General features: G+C 35.1%; 1 protein-coding gene across 2 annotated transcripts in view; it reads right to left on the bottom strand.

The window, feature by feature from the left end:
• NUDT3 (nudix hydrolase homolog 3) overlaps positions 1-21727 on the bottom strand; it is a 250981-nt gene that overhangs the window by 138395 nt on the left and 90859 nt on the right. For both annotated transcript variants that reach the window (XM_089833188.1, XM_089833189.1), the window contains exons 7-9: positions 20884-20970; positions 20631-20737; positions 7003-7174 (exon numbers count right to left, since the gene is read on the bottom strand). In XM_089833188.1, coding sequence (XP_089689314.1) covers positions 7003-7174; positions 20631-20737; positions 20884-20970 — 366 coding nt within the window. The remainder of the gene's footprint in view (positions 1-7002; positions 7175-20630; positions 20738-20883; positions 20971-21727) is intronic.

The following is a 21727-nucleotide window of genomic DNA, read 5'->3' as shown; positions in this document are numbered from 1 at the left end:
TAGGTTGATCTCCTCCAAGGTTTAACAGCTGGAGCTTGGCATCTCTGTATTCCACCTTTTTTCAAAAATGTGCGCAGGTGTCTTGTTGAGAGTTGCAATCCCTTCCTTATACTCTGTGTACCCTTTCGGGTATCGTTCCTCTGACTCAAATTCTTGTACTTCCAGCATATTACATTCTGCATGGAAAACTTCATAGTCTCCCATCTACCAGTGAAATAATCCATTACATGAACTTGTGTCGTCTTCTGAGCATTCCCCTAATCTAAGTACTCCTTCCTCATTTGTTTCCATCCCTCCATAGTCTTCTCCTTTGGAATCTAATGCTAACTCCTGACTTACAAACTGGTTCTTGAGGTCTATGATGTACTTTCTTCCTTCGGACTCAATAGATAGTGTTCTGTTTCCAAGTATGGGTAGCTTTTGCTGTAACCAACCATCCTCTTCCTAATAGAGCATCGTATCCTTTCTTCTCTAGGGTGATGACCAAAAAATCGAGAAAAAATTGTTGCATACCAATTATGACTTTTTGTCCCATCAACATTTCTATACTCTTGATTCTATGTTGGTCTGCTCCCACTAGTTGAAATGTCAGTGGCCAGAGTGTAGGTTTCCCTATTTCATTCCGTGTTTCTTCTGATAAGACATTTACACTAGAACCTCCATCCACAATAGTATTTGAGAGTTTGCACCCTAGTATCTCCATCTCTACTATTGTTGGTGTTCTCCCCATTCCTATGGTGAACAGGGTATTGTCTTCTATGCATACTTCTCCCTCCTCTTTCTTTGAGGTTATCCCTTTTGGGTTTACCCCCTATTAGTGCTACCTGCAGTTGGGGTAATGTTTCTAATAAATCACCTATTTTCACTGAGATAGTAGATTCGAGTACTTGCCGCACAATATTTGTACACCCCTACTTGAAGTAGGCTTTTCTAGATTTGTCTTTTCTTCCTCTCTCATGCTATCTTGAATGTCTTTCATTGTTTCTTGAAATCTTTCAGTCTCCATAGTAGCATCTGGATAGGTTAATTTTCTGGCTTGCATCCTAGTGACTACAAGAATCTCAACTTTTGGATCTTCAATCTCTAGCATATTTACCCTCTTTTATCTCAGGCAATTTGCATCCTCATGATTGTCTAGCCCACACCATTTGCATAGCATCCCTCCATTTTGTCCTCCTTCACTTTGACGATCTCGTGCAAAATATCCCCATTCATTACATCTCCTACATTGAATCATTAGGCTCCCCTTGGAATTATATTGGAGTGACCGCCGCGGTGTGTTGTTATTGCTATTGTTGTTGCTATTATTGTTACTCTCTCTCCTATTATTTTTGAATCCTCCTACTAAAGCTTTTGTACTTGTGTTCTTTGGCGGAGTGGAGGGAGGTGTAGATTGCCCCCCTTGAGTCAGGAATACTTGAGCGCTCCTTGTTTTTGAATTATAGGGGCAATCTTTAATTGCGTGCCCCAGTACCTGACAAATCTCACAAAATGCTTTTGTATGGTCTTCTTTTTCACACTCAGTACACCAAAGTTCTCTCCTTTCTTTTCTTCTTTACTCCATGCCACTTCCTTCATCAAATGCCTCAGGTCTTTTCTCAGGGCTTGAATGGTTTTGGATTCTTCTTCGCTCTCCTCCGAGCTTTCACTTGCGCTTCCATGCCTTCTTGCTTTGGAAGTTTTACTCTCACTTTTTATGTCCATGGGACGGGTACACGCATCTCCAAAGGTCGATGGTGGGACTATCTTCATCTTTTTCCTGAGAGATGGTGTTAATCCTTCGATGAACCATCGTTTCTTTAGTCCATCTGTCGGCTTGTTGTCAAGTTTCCCTATCAGCTCTTTCATTCTTCTGATGTAGGCTTTGATGGATTCACTCTTCCCTTGTCTTGTGTTATAAATCTCCATTACTATTTCATCATTATCTCTCAGGAGTTTGAATTCTTCCTCAAAGGCTGTGCGGATATCATTCCATGTATTTTTCTTTGCTACCTCCAAATCCGTACACCAATCAATGACAATACCCCTTAATGTGACCAGAAAGGCTTTTAACCATTCCGCTGCATCATTTTGCCCATTCGCTTGCCATATGGTAATACATGTTTTATAGTGACGAGCGGGGTCCTCTGAACCATCCCCTATGAACCTTGGTAATTTTTGTTTGTCTATTGCCATTATATGAACACCTCCTGGTGGAACACCTTCCGATGGAACACTTCCTCTCGATGGAACACTCTCTCCCGACTGGAAGTTTGTTGTCAAGGAGGAACTACTGAAAGTATTCCCTTCTTGACTTTGCTCCTATCAGAGGTCTCTCCTTGCCAGTGTCTCTAGACTTTTGTATCACAGCTTCCTTGTTGTTGTCTCCGAGATAATCAAATTTGCTATTCCTTCGATTGTATGCTCGATCAACCCTTCTTGGATTCTCGTGGAATCCCCTTGTCCTCCCTTCCAATTACGACATCTCTCCTCCTGCTGTTGGAGACGTAGTATCCTCAAAGCATCTTCTTCCTCAATTTCTTCTCCTTGTACCTTCTTGGGATATATGTTTGGAATCAAGGGCATGAATCATTTTATTGTTTGTTTCCCTTTTTGGAATCTTCACGTTCTTCACTCTCCCTAGTCCTCCTTTCTACAAATTGTTGTAGTGCTTGTTGTCTCCTCCATTCCCTTTGTGTCTTAGCTCTTTCCTCTTCCACTCATAACAAATTTCATTCTAACAGATGACGGATCTTTCCCAAAAGATCGTACACTGCTGGTGGCACCAAAAGTTCGTCGCATACCGTACCTTCAAGGGCTATTCTCTCACGGGCTTCCCTTTGTACATACTAATCGACCGCAACTTCCCAAGTCGTTAGCAAATCACGTGTCAATTGATCTTCCCTGATTATTTCCTCCTCTTCCCCATCACTATTTGTTACTTGGATGAGCGGTGCAAAGGGCCTTCCCAATACTCCATCCTACCGACCTCCAGGTTCAAACTTAGGCAACGGCACCAAAAATGTAGAGTAGAAGTATCACTCAAGTTCACAGAGATGTAATATTCTAACCATACAAAATAGCCCAATTGAGATACATATGAAATAAAACACAGAACATACCATTCATACCACAATGCCAGTAGATGAGGAAATGATTTCTTTATTAATATCAAAAAAATCAACATGAGTACATTGACAATATTCCAAATATTTATAGAAGAGTTGGTTGGTTGGAAACCAACCAACGCATTCTCTCACCTCCTAACTACCCAGCCTGACTAGCTTTAACAAGTACTAAACATAATAGTTACTTTATTCTGACTACAATAATACCTTCCTTACCTTTATCCTTACTCGATCCATGTGGTACTTCCATTGTTGGTTCTTCAATAAATCATGCTTAATCTCGTTAATACTTTGTTGATTGGTCCTTGTAATGCCACCTATTATCCTACCTTTTATTTGTCATCTATCCTTTTCAAATAATCCCAACCTTTCTTAAAACAATCCTTGGAAAAGTCACAACACTTCATAATTACAATCCTTTCAAAAGTCACACAACACTTCATAATTACAATCCTTTCGAAGAGTTGCAATACTTCATAATTAAATTTCTTTCAAAAAGTCTCAATACTTCATAATTAAAAATTAAAATCCTTGCAAACAATCACAACACTACAAAATTACAACTTTTTTGAAGAGTCACAACCATTCTTAATTACAACCTTTTCGAAGAGTCGCATCCTTTCATCATTGCAACCTTTGAGAAAGTCCCTTCCTCGTTTTCTTCCTCTTCCTTTCCTCTTCCATTAATCCCAATTTAACTCCTATCTCCTCCTCCTCTTTCTTCCTCTTTTTAAAATGAACTCTCCTCCCATTTATATATTAATTTGAAGGAGTCGCATCTCTTTATTATTTATCTCTTGACTTTTTATTAGATTTAATTAATTTATATTATTCTTTATTTACTTATTTATTTATTTTATATCTATTACCATTTATTATTAAATCCTATTTAAAAGGGTATTATACTTTCTACAATATTCTCTCTTATATTTAATTTTATTTATGAATTCATTCATTGTAAATTTATTACTATTTAGTTATTTAAAATCTTATACTAAATATTATTTTATTAATAAAAAATTATATATTTACTTATTACTTCTTATTTTTATATTTTTTTGTTAGTTTTAATCTGATTTTATCATTATTATTTATTTAAAATAATGTATTATCTAATTATTATTAAAAATTTATCTTAAAATAGGGACATGACACTGAAATTATATTTACTTGTTTGTTAAATGGAGTAAAGAGCTAAAAAGTGAGGCAAAAGCCTACAACACAATGGTAACTTGTGAGCCTCTCATGCGGGAGGTCTTGGGTTCAAATCTACCCTCACCTACATATAATAATAATTCCAACAAATAATAATAATTAATCCAGGCTTCGGCCGTTTACCGATCAAAAAATAAATAAAAGTGCTAAAAAGTGGTTGTGTGGTTAAAACCACAAACCTCACATTTACTATTTTAGCACACAATCATTGCACCACCCATGAATTATGGGATAATAGTTGGCAGATTTTAATTTTGTCTCTGTGGAAAGTCAACCACATAGGGGCTGGAGCCCAGTCCTTATAAACCTATAAGCCCAATTTTTTAAAAAAATTCTCTTTTTTTAATTATAGGGGCCATTATTTTAAAGAGGGATTATTTTTGGAAGATTTATTGTTGTAATGGTTGTGATTTTCATATCTGGTTATTAACCAAATAAGGTAAAATTCATGTATAAAAGGGGCTTATTTTCTATCGTAAAGGCAATTTAGCCTCAAAGAATTTTTGGTGAAGGAACTATTGTGGAGAAATTATTGTTATTTTTGGAGGGAAAATTATTGGGAGATTTTGTAAGCACGAAGGCATTCAGTATTGTCTTCAAATCATAGGAGAGATTGTGAACGAGATTTTGAAGCTTAGATGTTGTAATAAGGCATTTTTTGCTCGGCAACATTAATAAAGTGGTCCTCAAATTAAGAAGTGGACCCAATGACGTAGTCCTGACAAGACAAACTTTGTTATCAAAGTGTTTGCATTTTTCTCTCTTTCTTATTCTCTTATTTCTTTCAGTTTTTATTGTTCTTTCTTTTATGCAATTAAACACATAATTAATTTAAATTGTTTAAAGCATAACTCTTGTAATTTCAATGGTTAAAACACATAGCCATGTTACTACCTGGATCAAGGAATTAAATGTGTAATTTGGATTAAGATTATAAACTTGTAAATCCTAGTTTACAAATCACAAATAGTTCACCCAACTTGTGAAAATGACCTAACAACATTATAAACAAAAATTCTAATGGCATAGGAGTGATCCCGACAATAAAAGATGATGAATGGTCCTAACTGGGTGACATACTAATAATCGACGTTCCCTCCAAGAATCTTAGAGCCCAAACCGAAAGTCAGAAGTAACATCTTAAAGATGATGAATGGTCCTAACTGGAGAGCCAAATAACTCCACAAGAAGTTTCTATAATCAACAATATCAGTCTATAAAGACCCAATGATAGGCTAAATCCATTAACTTTGATGCAACCTAAAAAGTGGGGGCATTACATCTTTTTTGTGCTTGGTATTTGTAATCTAGGACCAAAACTAGGGCATTTACAAAAAGGGAAATTACAAATTAGTAAGTTCCATGCATGTTTATGGGCTACTAATGTCACTAAATTAGATCCACTGTGGGGCATGCGTCCTTGATGGTTTTCATCCTTAGTTGCCTATGTACTCTATTGTTGTCACTTATAGGATGCTCAAATGCTACCAAGCACACTCACCACTCCCTTATAACCCTAAAGACATGCTATCATATGTCTAGGCACTTCTTCCAGTAATGGTTGTTAGTTTAACACAATCAAACTAGTCCAAGCGTGCTGAACACTCATATCTGCCTCTCAAGATCTGTTTCTATATGCTTAAGGTGCCCTTTTCATCCACACATCACATAAAAGATCAGTTAGGAACTTATTTTCTTACTCACACCACTTTCTCACTTATCACCTACAAAACTCCAGGTACACTTCTGTCATGTCTTTGCCACATAAAAAGGTCATGCATCAGTCTGGGCACCAAGTTAATGTAAATTTTCCATTGAAGACTGTCAAGACATGAGTCATGAGTTTTTGTTGCCTCTTTTGACCTTCTCTTGTTCAGTCCTGCAACATTCAAACCAGTCCTCTTCATTTGCATGGGCTTACTTCTTTTTGAACAAATGGCTTAGCAAATGGTGGACACAACAATAACAGCAAGAAACTGACAAATGAAATCCTGTGTCAAAACTTATATAAATGACAAATTAACAACGAACATGACAAACAGTGGGAAGGGCTATCATTGGAAGGTTTGTAATTTTAAATTCCTCATCAACAATCAATCTTTAATGTTGTCAGGAAATCAGTGTTTGTTAGAGTTTTTTGAGGGGGAGGTAGTTGGGGAACAGTTGCTGACAGTTGGCACTCACACCCCCTCGACAACATTAACAAACACTAATTACCCGACAACACTTAAGAACATCACAGAAAGACACTGTTAGATCCCACCATACAATGCATCTAAACATAATTATAAGAAAACTGAAGCAAAAAAAAATGACACAGTGGTGCTCAGTGAATATATGAGCCAATTCCAGAATATGGCTTGCATACAATGTACCAAATATCTCAACATGACTCGAGGAAGTATTATTTGACATGATATATTGAATACAGAAACCCACAGGGCGAGTTCTCATTAATCAATAAACAGATAATCCATCCACAATGATCATTCATGAAAAGTACATATGAATAATCTATAAAATGTTAAAAACTGGTATCTAAAATTTTCAGAAACTAGAAATGCATATTCTCATTATTCAACATACAGAGATATTATCAATGAGGTCATTTGTGAAAACTGAAAACTACATATGCATAATTCTAAAATTAGAGAGGTAACATTAATTATCAGAAGATTACCGCTCGGTCCATATCAGGAGGGTAGAAGTTTGCACCCTCAGGTTTAGCTTGAGGAAATGCTTCTCTAAATTTCAAACCCTCCCATCCAAAGACTGGCTTCACAGCTTCCTTGGACAGTTTGACAGCTGAATCAGCAGTGGTCAAGAAAGCCTTATTGTCATCAAGACATGACCTGTGTGCATACAATAAAATGTTTTCTAATATGTCATTAATCATTTCCAGCTATTCTTAATACCTGTCCTAAAATATATATAAATGTGTTAAAATTTTGAAACCATCCTGTGTTTGCTCATGCAATCGTCATGTTTCATTTACATAAAGTACATACAAAAATTGGAAATATTTTTCATAATAAACCTTTTCCTAAAGTTAACAAGACAAGACAAGATAAAATATCAGTAAAGTGAATTCTAATAAGCCTGGAATTGAAAAATGCTGATATGATTCAAGACAATTACAAGAACATCACAATTGAAGTTGGGAAAAAGGAAAAACAATAAAGCTGTCGACTGTAACTTCTAGAGTGGGATTTGTCATCACACTAGATGTCACAAAAACTTATACATCCATGTCTGCACTTTTTGCCTTAAAATAGATTGAGTTAATAAAGTGTTGTTAAAGTTATGTGCATTCGCACCACTCTGTGCAACTGTAATACCAGCTACCACTTCTTTTATATGTGTGAATTGGTTCTTCTAAAATGTATTCTGCTTCAATGATTTTAGGTAATCCTGCACAAGTAAAACCTGAATATTTGTCATTTTGAGAATGATTGAAGTGCCATATTAAGAAAAAGGTTCAAGCCAAGATGCCTCAGAAAAGGTGATCCACAAGAGCCCCTAAAGGGGCGAAAGAACAAAACAAATAACTTCTACATTGTTAATGCGATGCTCAAGCATATCAGCTATGGAACTTGGATATTGCTACAGTTAGGAAATGAGACAAGGGAGAAAATAGATAAGGCATACAAAGAGGCCCATCCAAAGAGGTGCTAATACAGACAACTTCCTGAGAATCATCCACAAAAGTGAAAAGTTGAAATTCACAACAAGATCATGCCTGGTCGTGTTACATAAATTGAAGGACCATACAGAAGCAGCTGAAGCATGCCAAACAACACTAAGAGAAGATCATACTGATCAGTTAAACAAGTTGAGATAGTTCAAGGAGCAACAAATGTTAACTTAATTCCAACTAAAGTGTATTGAAGTTCATTGATTGGTAATAGAGACGTTTGTACTTATTCAAAAACAGAGTATACTGAAGTTTGGGATTGATAGTGTAGACATATGTCTTTATTCCTGTTCTCCTACACAGGAAAATACGCATATAGTGGCTACAAACTTGGTAAAGCCATATTTGTTGATATATACATAAATTTGGAATTGTTTCCAGTTTAGACAATGTTCAGATGTTAATCATGTAGAGGCATGGAACTTTTGCTCGGTTATGTTTGTACTGTCATTAGCATATTTGTTTTACAGGTTTGACTGTTATGAGATTATTCTTTATTTATAAGAAGCCATTCATTGCTCTGACTTATTAACGAGCCACTTTGTGTCATGTCCCCAAAATATAAGACACCGAAATAAATAATAATAATGATTGCATAATCTAACTTGATGTTGTGTAATGCTATCTTCATTGGAAACTCCTTGAGATCTAGAAAGTCTTTGCACATTGATGATAGTTATGACATATAAACCAATAATAGGCAATTTGGAGTAGGTGAGTTTTTATGACAATCGAGAAGGAATGAGCCCTACATAGACAACTCAATAATCATCAGAGCACTACTATTCTTTGTTTGGAAAATATGGTATACAATGGTAATTAAGATCTCTTTGAGAGAATGCATTAGATTATGACCATTGGATATACTTCATTAATATTGATATTAATTAATATTAATAGAAATATCACATATCAATAAATATTGAAATAACCAAAGTAACTCCTAATATAACTAGATGATACAAAATAATAATAATCAGCCAATGAATTTCAATTGGTCAAGTGATGGGTAAAGACCCGTGACCCATCGAGCATATATTAATAAGGATAAAATCAAATACATAGGAGGGAGAATATTCACAGACAGAAAATATATAAAGCAATAAACGAATGACGTGACACATCCCTTGGAAACGAAGTGATCAAGAACCAGCCAATGTTTGACTAGTCAAATAATAACTTAAGGTACGAATTCCATGTCCTTTCCATTAGTAAAGTTGCCTATATGAATATGATATATTACTTGGGAAGCACATTATATTGTGTGAGAAATATAGTATATAATATAATGAAATATGAGTTTAAAATATAGACAACAATTTAACAAAATTATTGATTCTTTTAAGACTTGAATTAAAATGCATTATTATAAAATTAATCAAATGAGATCTCAAGAATAATGGATCTAGTACTACTACTAATGCTTTCATAAGATAGGGAGTTTGTGAGGGGAGTGGCAGAGTAATTTGGTCACAAATGGGAGCGTCCCAAGATAGGGAGACCACTTGTAGACTATTTCTGCATCTTGGTCATGGTAATTGTTCCATCTTATGCTGGGTTTAGAAAGGGGAGATAGATCCATGTAGTGTGTGATATCTAAGGTTAAGAAAAGTGTTTATTTATTCTACAAAGAAATGTTTATTCAATTATAAAATCTACTAATGGTTAGTAGATATGACATTAATTCATGATGACTTATGATAATAATTGTTTATGGCATATATATGTAATGTTCCGAACGGTTTCAGTAATGTTCCTAAAAGTTTTGGAAATGCTCCCGAACAGTTTCGGTAATATTCCCAAAATTGTCAGAGATGCTCCCGAACAATTTCAGTAATGTTCCCGAAAGTTTCGGAGATGCTTTCGAAAGGTTTCTGCTCTGATACCCCTGTAATGTTCCGTTCTAGAGTTTCCTTATGAAGTCCTGTAATATGCTTTCAATAATCTTGTCATGTGCTTTGGGTGGCCAGTGCTTCAGGTCAATTCTTCGATTCAATGCTTCAAGTCAGTGCTTCAGTCAATGTTTCTGGTCAGTGCTTCGAGTGGCCAGTGCTTCAGGTCGGTGTTTCAAGTAGTTCTCCCTTAGTGCTTCAGGTGGTCAGTGCTTCAGGTTAGTGCTTCAGGTCAGTGCTTCAGTTAGTGCTTCAGGTAGTTTTCCCTTAGTGCTTTGGGTGGGAATGATTCCAACTAGTAATCACCTTAGAAAAATGAGTTTGATATTCCTAGAGGTGAAAAAATGTGAGGGAAATGTATGGGGATAAAGCACTAGGTTGTACGGTGGGGTAAGACAAGCTGTACGATGTCAGCCCAAGCATAGAGGAAGATCGTACGATATTAGCCTAAGCACACAAGAAGGTCTTAAGGTGGTTGATGATGTCCGTATGGTGGTGGGGTAGGGTGATTATGGAAATCTATACGGTGGGGAGCAGATGAATGTCGTATAGTAGAGGTAGCAGGAGAATGAAGGGTCGTATGATAGACCCAGATATCCGTACGGTATGGGGGGAGAAACCTTAGAGAGAGAGAGTTGGTCGTACAATAAGATGTGAAGGTCATACGGTAAGCTTGCATGCTGAACAATGAACTTGGAGGCTGTACAGATGATAGAGTGGCAGTACAGAGTTGCAATGAAAGTTGCCAGACGTGGAGGGTGGGGGAATGGAAGATAGTTATGCACCATAAACTATTAATCCTGAATTAATCAAATAGAACCAACAAGAATAGATATTTGAACACGAATATCCTTCAATTAATATTTGCCAAGAGATGTTGCTCTGATTTGCCAGGTCCGAGTGAAGTATTACAGACGACAGAATAGGGTGAGGGTTGAATCCCACTGAAACCGGAAACAAACCAAATAGGGAAGGTCTTTCACTTCTGAAATGGAGAACAACAGAGAACTCCAACAAGATTCATAGTACAAAGAAATAATCAAAATGCATATCTATGAATACCTACAAGCCATGCTTAAATACCCATCAGGGAAAACCTTTCTGAGGGTGTACAAAGATAGCCGACAGCAACACTTACCAATGGAAACTAAAATGAAAATAGGTCTAAGATATATTAAATCAATCAGAACCACAAATACAAATATTAACTTGGGCCACATATTAATTAATTACAGTAGCTAATTAAAGGTACTTATATTATTTAAATTCTAGGACCAGTTAATCAATTCATTTAACTAAAAAATTACATTAAAATTTTGGGACATGACAAATCCTCACTGCCCAAAGATTGCTTGCCCTCAAGCAATCCGTCATTTGATGAAACACCAACAGCTCCAAGGTCCCAAATCAAACGTGCAGGCAAGACAAGTGAAATGACATCAATCCTCCACAACACCACTTTCGCTATGCCACTCTGATATAAATATTATTGTATCCCGAGTCAGCAGAATCCCAAACCAAACACAGAGGCAAAATGAGTGAATTGTCATCAAACCTCCTTTGCACCCCACTGTCATTAAGCATCCGTTGTGCCACTCTGATATAAACATTGTCGTAGCCTTCAGTAGGATACCAATGACACAAATTGATGAAACCTTTCATGTCATTATGTTCAAAAATCTTTTTGGGTATGGTCATGCACACAGACGCTGATGCTGGCACAAACTTACCCACTGGCACAACCACAACAATCGCTATTATATTCCTGACGGATGAAACCTTGACGAAGAGAGTTTCAGTGGTGAGAATGTCAACGAAGGGGGGCTCGACTGTGACAACCTCGACGACATGAGCTTTGGTGAAGCGTGTCGCGATGATGGGAACCTCAGAAAGAGTACCTCAATGAAGGGAACCTTGGCAGAGAAAACCTCAACGTAGAGGACCTCGACAAAAACAAAATTTTAGTTGCAAATAAAACCTCAATGGCAAGCAGAACCTTAGTTGAAGCCTCGATGATGGATAGAGCCTCAACAACAAGCAATGTTTCAATGGTGACAAACGTAGCTATTACGACCAATGGAGCGACAATGACGGACACACAATGATGACGGAGACTACCATGACATCGTCAATGGATACAACTACAGCGACGGATACACCCTTGATGACAGATACAGATTTGACATCGATGACAGACACGACGACGTTGACAGACGCAACGACGATGACGAACATGATGATGGATTTGGCCATAGACACGGCTGCAGTGACGATAATGGATACAATGAAGATGACATACATGATGACGACGACGGTGTTAGACAAGGCCGCTGTGATGACAACGAACACAATGACGATGATGGATATGGCGACGATGACAACGGTCAAATATTAACTTGGGCCACATATTAAATAATTAAAGTATTTAATTAAAGGTTTTATATTATTTAAATTATGGGACCAGTTAATTAATTAATTTAATTAAAAAATTACATTAAAATTTTGGGACATGACAATTTATGTGATGAAATTATACTCAATTTATGTCTTCTAAGTCAAATTATGAACTATTAAATAAGGGGTCATTACAAGTGGTATCAAAGGATGATCCTACCATCCTCTAAGGTAAAAGATAAAACAAAGAAACAATGCAGTAGAAAAGACAGATTATATTAATACTCTGTGTCTTCATATATTCATTTGTATAGTTTATGTCTTCATATGTTTATGTGTATATATCACATTATCAAGCTTATTTAATTTGGTTAAACTAGAAACATAAGACTAATGTAGAAGATATGAATGAGCAAAATGTTGTACCTTAAACTATACACGTACTCTGAGTGATGCCACACATACTCTTCATATGCGTTCCATGTGCTTATTATACAATTGTTAAACTTCATGCAAGGTTAATCCATGAGCACAATCCTCATGTATGTTTTGTGTTCTAATGTCCCCATTTTAGCAAGTTATTGTGGTGAGAATTGGTCAGTTTATCATTGCGACCCTCATGAGCTAGCAGTATGTTTTGAGGGTCTATGTAGCATACCTTCTATTTTTAGTAAGTCAATTTGAGGGGATTGCTATGTTAGCAGTACAGTGGATGCACAGGTGGGCGGTCTTCGTTAGTAGAGATTTGGGAAAACTAATGGAGTTCATATAATAAGTTATTAATGAGGCATTTATTAATAAGGGACTTTCTCTTATTTCATGTTATAATTTGAAAGTGTCAATGAGAAGCCTCTTAAGTGAAAAGTGTATTGGAGAAGCAGGATTGCAAATTGAATTATAAATAAGACTGAGTTCATCTCATTTGTCTATTGTTTTTTGATATTTTCTTGTGAGGGTTTGGAGTTGTGAATTTTCTTAAGGACTGGTTCCTCCTGCTCTGAGAATCAATTTGCTGCTGTTGTATAGCAAATTGTATCCATAATTTGGACTGAATCTGAGAATCTTCCTCTATTGTGTTCACTGTTTCTTGGAAGGCGATTTTGTGCTGAAAGTTTGGTGTTTAATATCTCTGCCATTGAGTGCCCTTTGTCCCTACAAATTGGTGTTTATCATCCCTGAATTTAGATGCCATTTTCTCCGCATTCTTGGTGTCAATATTTCTGTTGCTATTTATCACCCCAGTCGGCTTCCATAATACAATTGGCATTGCATTTTAGCTGCCTGAAATTCCCTATTGGGCATCTGTGACTTGACGCCATCAGGGCAATTTTTCCTGTGTTTGGACACCAATATTGGCACTATTACTGTTGCTGCGAACTCGCACTGGGACATAGGAATTGGAGCTAACACAGGCCTTCTCCTGGCAGGCCATGTTTGGGTTTTCTGGAGGGAAGCGGCTCTCAATTGAGGAGTTGATAGTGAATGGAGGTTGGGCATCGTCTTCATCATTAACTGCTGCAACTCAAATCTGTATAACAGTGCCTACAGGTCCCTATGAATTTCATTGTAGTTTCTGAGTTATTGAGCAATTAAATTGCAGCATTGGAATGTTAGTTAATTGTGGTTGTGGGTTTATCATTGGTTACTGAATTGAATTTAATCTAAGCATTCTCTATATTTTTGAAAATTCCAAACAAATTATATATTTACTAAAAAAAAGGCAAAACAAAGAAAAACCAAGTCGTTTCCTTCAGTATTGTTAGAGAGAGCCAGTAGGGCTTTTACATATGTATTGTTGGCGTGATTCCCCGCACATGTTTGACATGTACTTATGTATCTCTCCATGCCTTAGATATTTGGTGTGTCTTTATAGTTCCATTTAAAATGTGTTTGATGCATACTTATGTATTGCTTCACGTCTCCTGTGTTTGATATGTAATTAGGTGTGTTACCTCATGCTTTAAGAGTCTAATATATTATCCTTGTGTTCATTTATATGGATTCACGACCAATTAGTATTCATATTCCATGCCTTATGTGTACCACTTCATGCCTTATGTGAATGTCTAATATGTTAATGCTTTATGCTTATGTATGTTATCTCTAAAAGTTGCACCCTTGATTGAGTTCTAAAACTCAGTCACTTCGAGACACGTGGAAATACTCCTGGGTCTATGGGTTACCCAAAATTGGAGTAAATCTCCAAGTTCTAGGCCGGTTCCTACGAGATGCTTTCACCTATTTTCACTTCAAACACAACTTAAAACTTGTGAGGGAAAGAGATAGAAGGATAACAGAATATAAACTTAAGACTAAGGTAATACACCAAACTCAAAATGAGATTAATATTCTTAACACAATGAAACCTTCTTGAAACAGATCTAACATGACACAATTCTGATAACAAATTACTCATTTTACAGATGCTAAAAAAACTGAAGGATTCTCACTAAGGACTCAAGATGAATCACAATAATGACAACAAAATCAGTACCTTTCATACAACAAGATGAAACTCAAAAAGGGTCTTCAAACAACTCTTCCATTCGAAGTTTCAAAGGGTGAGACAATAGCATTCCCATAATTGTTACAAAGCAATCTGTATGCAAACTATGAAGGATTAAAGAAAAAATCACAACAATAGCTCTCTTACAAAAAACTGGAACCCTTACAAATGAGCCTTGAGCTCGCTCTTATGCTTTTTCACTTCAACTGCATCATAAATGCAGGCAACCACTCCTTCGTCAAATTCAGCCTTCAAGGCCAATTTTTGAGCCCCTAAAATATCTTCAAAAGTGTACAAATGGCCCAAAAGTCATGGCCTCAAAATATCAACATAAAGACCTTTAATAAATGCAGTCTTATCTCCAAAATAAGCACTCAAAAGTCTCTGAAATACAATAAATCCTCAACTAACTTTCACCACATCACCTTGTCATTCTTGCCAAAAATATCTATTAATTTTAAAACATAAAAATAGATATTTATTTTCAATATATTTTAAAATTTATTTGAGAAATTATAGTAACTTATACTAAATATATTGATGTTATTTTAAATGATTATTGAATCAGCCAATTAACATTAATATATTCTATATATTTATTATATTAATAATAAATATAAACTCTATTGATATTTCTCAAATGATTTTTAAATCAAATTAATAACATCAATATAGAATATATATATTTATCATTTATATTAAATAATTTCATCAAAAATATTAAACTAAATTATAAATAATAAATATTTTTATATTATAAAAATAATAATAATATTTTTAAGTCTTATCTCTAAAATAATAATAAAATGATTTATAATTTCATCACTTCAATTAATATAGCTTACATTTATAAAGTGGGCAAAAAACACCACTTTTGACACTTTGCTGTATAAAAACTCACTCACATGAGTATGAAGGAGAAGAAAGAAATTAAAAGAAACAAAGGCAAAACAAATTGCCTTCCCATTTGCATGATAGGTGGACTTTGGCAAAAAAATAAAAAGGCATAAAGCCTTCCCATCTCCACGTGAACATGAGGAATATTAGGGATTCAACCCTAAAAGCATTTCATCATTTCCTTTCATTTCACTTTGCCTTTGCTTGAGCTTCAGCCACCTGGAGAAGGATGAGGGTTTGGGAGTTTGAGGAAAAGAATGGAGATTTGTGTGCATTTTTTGCTCTTTTCTGGGCATTCTTTTTGGCTGCAATAGCAGATCTTTTCTTGCTCTCATTTAAACTGCAACTTATGGTGCCATTATGGAAGCTTTTAGCTGTGATTTGAACTTGAATAGCACCACTTTTCATGCATTATCTGGGTTCGCACAGCAAACATATCTCTGTGTATTTGACTGAAGGTTATGGCATATTAAGTGTGCCACCGTGGAAGGAGAAACAAGAAAGATTGTTGGGCAAAATATGGAGCTCAAACGGGTAAAATCTGGGTGCCTTTTGTGACTGTAACAGCAGATCCAATTCATTTTCTAGCTTCACTTCCTCAGGCTTGAAGATGGGCGCTGCCTGGAAGCAAAAAACGTGGGTCTTTTACCATTTTTCGCTGGAGATTTTGAAGCGCTTTTAGCATCACTGTTTGTTCTCGATTTATCTTGGTGTGCTACATTTTCCTGTGATCTTTAATGAGGCTTTAATCCTGAGAAATAATCATGGCTTCTCTCCTTTATAAGCTCAAAATATATATATATATATATCTGCTTTGACTGTGATTTTAGATATCTCCTCTTCAGATGTATTGGCTGGTAAGCATTTCTTTTTTTCTCTGTTGTTTGTAAATATATCTCAGCTAAATGAAAGAGGGCTTCCATTTTTCTGTTCTTGATTGTTTTCTTTTGCTTCAAAAGACTTGTCTTGAATGCATGCCATAACTCTCCTGTTTGCTTGTGAGATGAAGAAATATGGAAATTTGCTTTTCTTTCTACGCACAAAAATGACAAATGACACCTTCCAGGATTTGGCATTTCATGTAGCTAATCATTTGAGATTTTTTGAAAAAGTGGATGCAGAAGGAACCTGTATATATTTTCTTCTTCTTGTTCTGATCTTTCTTCAATTTTCGTGGTCATTTGAAAGTTATGCGATACTGACTATCTACTTTTTTAAGTTTCAGCCAGGTTTGAAACTTAAAGCTCGTCTCTTTGATTCTTGAACCTTTATGTGCAATGACACCATTATGACACTTTGTTCAGCATTTGTGATGCTACTTCATTACAAAAATCATTGCATCAAAATTAATAGTTTGTTTGTAATCTGTAGGAGCATACCTTGTTATGTGCCAGTCAAAGTTGAACTCTTTGCTTCTAAACAAAAAATATACTTATGTTTCAGATTTAGCATTTCCTTACACTCTCTTAACTGTTACTCTTCTTGGAAAACACTAGTGTTGCTCTATGTGTAGCTAAATGTTATCATCCTATAGCAGCCTTATCATGTCATTTTGATTTGGTTATTCTTGCTCCTTGCATTGATAGTGTAACAAACGTAATCATGTTTTCTACTCATGCACTTGTAGTATTCTCACTTTGATTGCTGAAACTTTATCTCTTATTAGCGAGCTGGGCTCAAACCCTTGTGGGAGCCTCATTTATGTCCACTCACTAATCAAAGGACCTGTTGTTGCACATGAAACTAACTAGTTAGAAAACAGAGCAGGGTTTGGATTTGGCAATATGGATGCATGTGTGGAGTATAATAATGAGATAGGCTAGGCATTGCTTAGATCCATTGGATCTAACTCCATCCTTTCATGTGATTGCAAGATTTGGCGCTGGGACGTGGGAAAACAAGAGTAGCAAAGCATCCAGAGCATGCATGGCCAAAGCAAGCAGCAACATCGTCAGTCATTCAGACAATGACTAGCCCCTATGACTCTTTATGCCCCTTTTCTTTTTTGTACATATGTATTCATGTTTTCAAATTCAAAATTTGAATTTGTTCCTTAGCTAGTTTCACAGCTTGTGTGAAACATTTGAACATATATGATCAATAAAGAAATACATTTTCAAAAAAATGCCTTGTTAAAAAAATCAGTTTTATGTGATGCTCTTTCTTCTCTGAAATGTACATTTTCAGCTCTCTGATTTACATGAAATCAAAGCTCTTGTACACAAAAATGCACCTTTGATTGTCATAACTATAGTTCTACCTAAATTCAGCCAGGGGTAAAAATTTAGGTAACAATGTATTCATGCGTATTCTCTATGATTTAAGTGTATTCATGTGAATACTTCATGCTTAATGTGCTATGTATGTTCATGCTCCATTGCTATATATAGATAGATAGATAGATATTTTGAGCTTCATGTGTACTCTTTTTATATATCTACTTCATGCTAATGTGTTACATGTATGCCTTCAATGTATTCATGTGTATCCTTTACATGCGACATATGTACCTTTGTAAATACTTCCTAACTTAGAAGACAAATTTATATGCTTATTTCTTTATGTGCTATGTGTATTCACATATATGCTCAATGACATGTGTGTATGCTTTATATCTTATGTGTATTCACGTGTATGCTCCTTGACTGAATTCATCTATATGCTTCATATGTTGAGTTTATGCCCCATGATTTAAAAGAACTCTTATGTATACTTTGTATGTTATTTGCTCATTTGCATTAGCCACGTCTAATATGTACTCATGTATCCTCGTGTACAATTTACGCTCCATGTATGTATGATTTATGCCTTACACATGGGATTTATAGGTGCATTCATGTGTATATTTTATGCTTTGTGTCGTCATGCATATCATGCATATACTTTGTTAATTCATATACTCATTTCATGTTTTCAAGTGTTGATTCTACTTAGTGTCTATGTGGACTATGATAATTTGAAGCAAACTATCATGCAAATGTGAGCAAGAGAGAGTGAACATATCGTGAATGCAACTTCCCATCCCTATTATAAAAAACATAGGTAGAACACATATAGTTGCTTGGAGACAAGAAAATGTGTTGGGCAGAGGGGGGGGCAGGGGGGAGGGACTGTCGTCACCAAAATATAAGACATTGAAATAAATAATAATGATTGCATAATCTAACTTGATGGTGTGTGATGCTATCTTCTCTAGAAAGTCTTTGAACATTGATGATATTTATGATATAGAATCCAACAATAAAAAGTTTGGAGTAGGTGAGTTGTTATTACAATTGAGAAGGAATGAGCCCTACTTAGAGATCCTCATATACATCAAAGCACTCCTATCCTTTGTTTGGAAAATATGGTATACAATGGTAATTAAGATCTCTTTGACATAACACATTAGATTATGATCAATGGAACATAATTACTTAATTACATTAGAGTAGCAATAATTAATCAATTAATCATTATAGTAATTAATATTATAGTGATTAATCAATGCTATTAAATTATTAATCAATAATAGTTGATTATAAAATAATATCAATCAATTGTTATAGTACATTAATATCCATATTAATTAATATTGATAAAAATGTCACATTAATAAAGATTTAATTAACCAAAGTAACTTATAATATTAACTACATGATACGAAACAATAATAATCAGTCAAAAACTTTCAATTGGTCACGTGATATCTTACGACCCGTGACCCATCAAGCATATATTAATAGGGATCAAATCAGATACGTAGGAGGCAGAACATTCATGCTTGCACAGATAAATATATATACATTAAAAAGGAGGAAAAAGCAATAAGGGAATGGCGTGACATATCCCTTGGAAAGGAAGTGATAAAGAACCAAGCCTTTAAACACAATCAGCCAAGGTTTGACTAGTCAAATAACAACTTAAAGTATGAATCCCATGTCCTTTCCATTAGTAAATTTGCCTATGTGAATATAATATATTACTTGGGAAGAACATTATATCGTGCGGAAATACAGTATTATAATACAAGGAAATATGAATTTAAAGTACATACACAATTTAACAAAATTATTGATTCTTTACGACCTGAATTAAAATGCATTACTAAAAAAGTAATCACATGAGATCTCAAGAATAATGGATCTAGTAGCACTACTAACGCTTTCATAAGATAGGGAGTTTGTGAGGGGAGTGGCAGAGTGATTCGGTCACAAGATGGGAGGGTCCCAAGATAGGGAGACTACTTGAGACTGTTTCTACGCCCTGGTCATTGTAATTCTTCCACCCTATGTTGGGCTTAGTGAGGAAAGATAGATCAATGTAGTTTAGGATATCTAAGGTTAAGTAAAGTGTTTATTTATTCTGCAAAGAATTGTGTATTCATTGTTCAATGATAAAATCTACTAATGGGTAGTAAATATGATATTAATTCATGATGAGTTATCATAATATATGTGATAAATTTATACTCAATTTATGTCTTCCAGGTCAAATTATAAACTATAGAATAAGGTGTCATTACACTTTGCAATATGAATAATATCAAAAATGTTCAGAAGTTAAACTTGTAGAGGTATATAACTTTGCTTGGATATTTTTGTGCTATATCTAGCATACATTTGTCATATGAATTATATCGACAAAGTTCAGATGTTAAACTTGTGGAGGTGTACAACTCTTGCTTACTTATGTTTGTTCTATCATTAGAATATCTGTTTTATATAAAGATTTATTTTTTTGTGAGACAATTCCCAATCTATAAGTAGTTCGTTTCTATGGTCATTTAACAATCCTCTTTGCAATATAATAGCAAAATGGGTCAAGAATATAGTCATCTTATTTACAATCCCCAAAATAGAGTTGATACTTGAGTTTACTTTATTTGAACTTCAACGACAACTCTAACTACCATATAAAAGATGGAACAAAGATTTTCTCCATACCATGGGCTCTTATTAACCAAAAAGTATGCAAACTTCAGCTTATCGAGTTCAGAATCTTTAGAATGTCGCTCCAGCCATTTTTTTAATGCAGGATTGGTATACCACACCTGAACATAAGTTCTTTCAGCTTAACAACAAATCAAACTAATGTTGATAATAAAATATTCACTGAAAAAAAAACAATAATGATCAAATGCTTGAGACTTCTGTGGCTGAATTCTAACTCAAGAAAGATGTAGAAATATGCACCAACCTGTTCATAAAATATGCAGTCCAAGACCTTAGCAGCCTCAACTATAAGTACTAGCGCCTCTTTGTCTCCTTTGCTAAGTCCAGTTAACTACTCCACAAAAAATACCATCATTAGAGTACTAATTATTTCACATGGACAAACAAAAAAATATTCGCAAATATAGTTTCAAAACAAAAATGACCCCGATCAGAATAGGGCAGAAGTTAAGTGATGAATTGGTGAAAATAGCAATCTCCTTCACGAAGTGGAATAATCTGTTCTTTCATAAGTTACTTCTAAGTTTAAAAATGTTAGAATAGCTGATTAAGTATGGAAACTTGAAATTTTATTTCAAATTTTTTAACTATGCTGGGAACTGTGAGTTAGCATAATTCCATTATAATATTTATATAAGGCTTTAACTGTCTTACTTCTAAGTTTAAAAATGTTAGAATAGCTGATTAAGTATGGAAACTTGAAATTTTATTTCAAATTTTTTAACTATGCTGGGAACTGTGAGTTAGCATAATTCCATTATAATATTTATATAAGGCTTTAACTGTCTATCTTTTGAGAGTCAAATTTGTTGGCCCCTATTTCATGAGATGTAGTTCAGATGAGCCCGTCTCTCATGAGAAAGAATGGTCCACTTAGCACTCACACCATCTAGGTGATGCTCATAAAGCTGAAGCATCAGGAATTCCTGCTAGGTCGCCCGTACCAATACCACTCAACTGAAGCACAGCTATGAAAGGCAATATTTACCTCAATAATATCTATTGATTCTGTAACAATGAAATCATTCTGCTCTGATTCTACAGATCGTACAGATCTGAGAATGCATGAAATCCCTTAGAAAGAAAGC

Source organism: Cupressus sempervirens, chromosome 5 (assembly GCF_028749045.1).
Source record: "Cupressus sempervirens isolate cs-2001-9-10 chromosome 5, ASM2874904v1, whole genome shotgun sequence".
Taxonomy (NCBI): Eukaryota; Viridiplantae; Streptophyta; class Pinopsida; order Cupressales; family Cupressaceae; genus Cupressus; species Cupressus sempervirens.
This window is presented reverse-complemented; position numbering and strand designations above follow the sequence as displayed.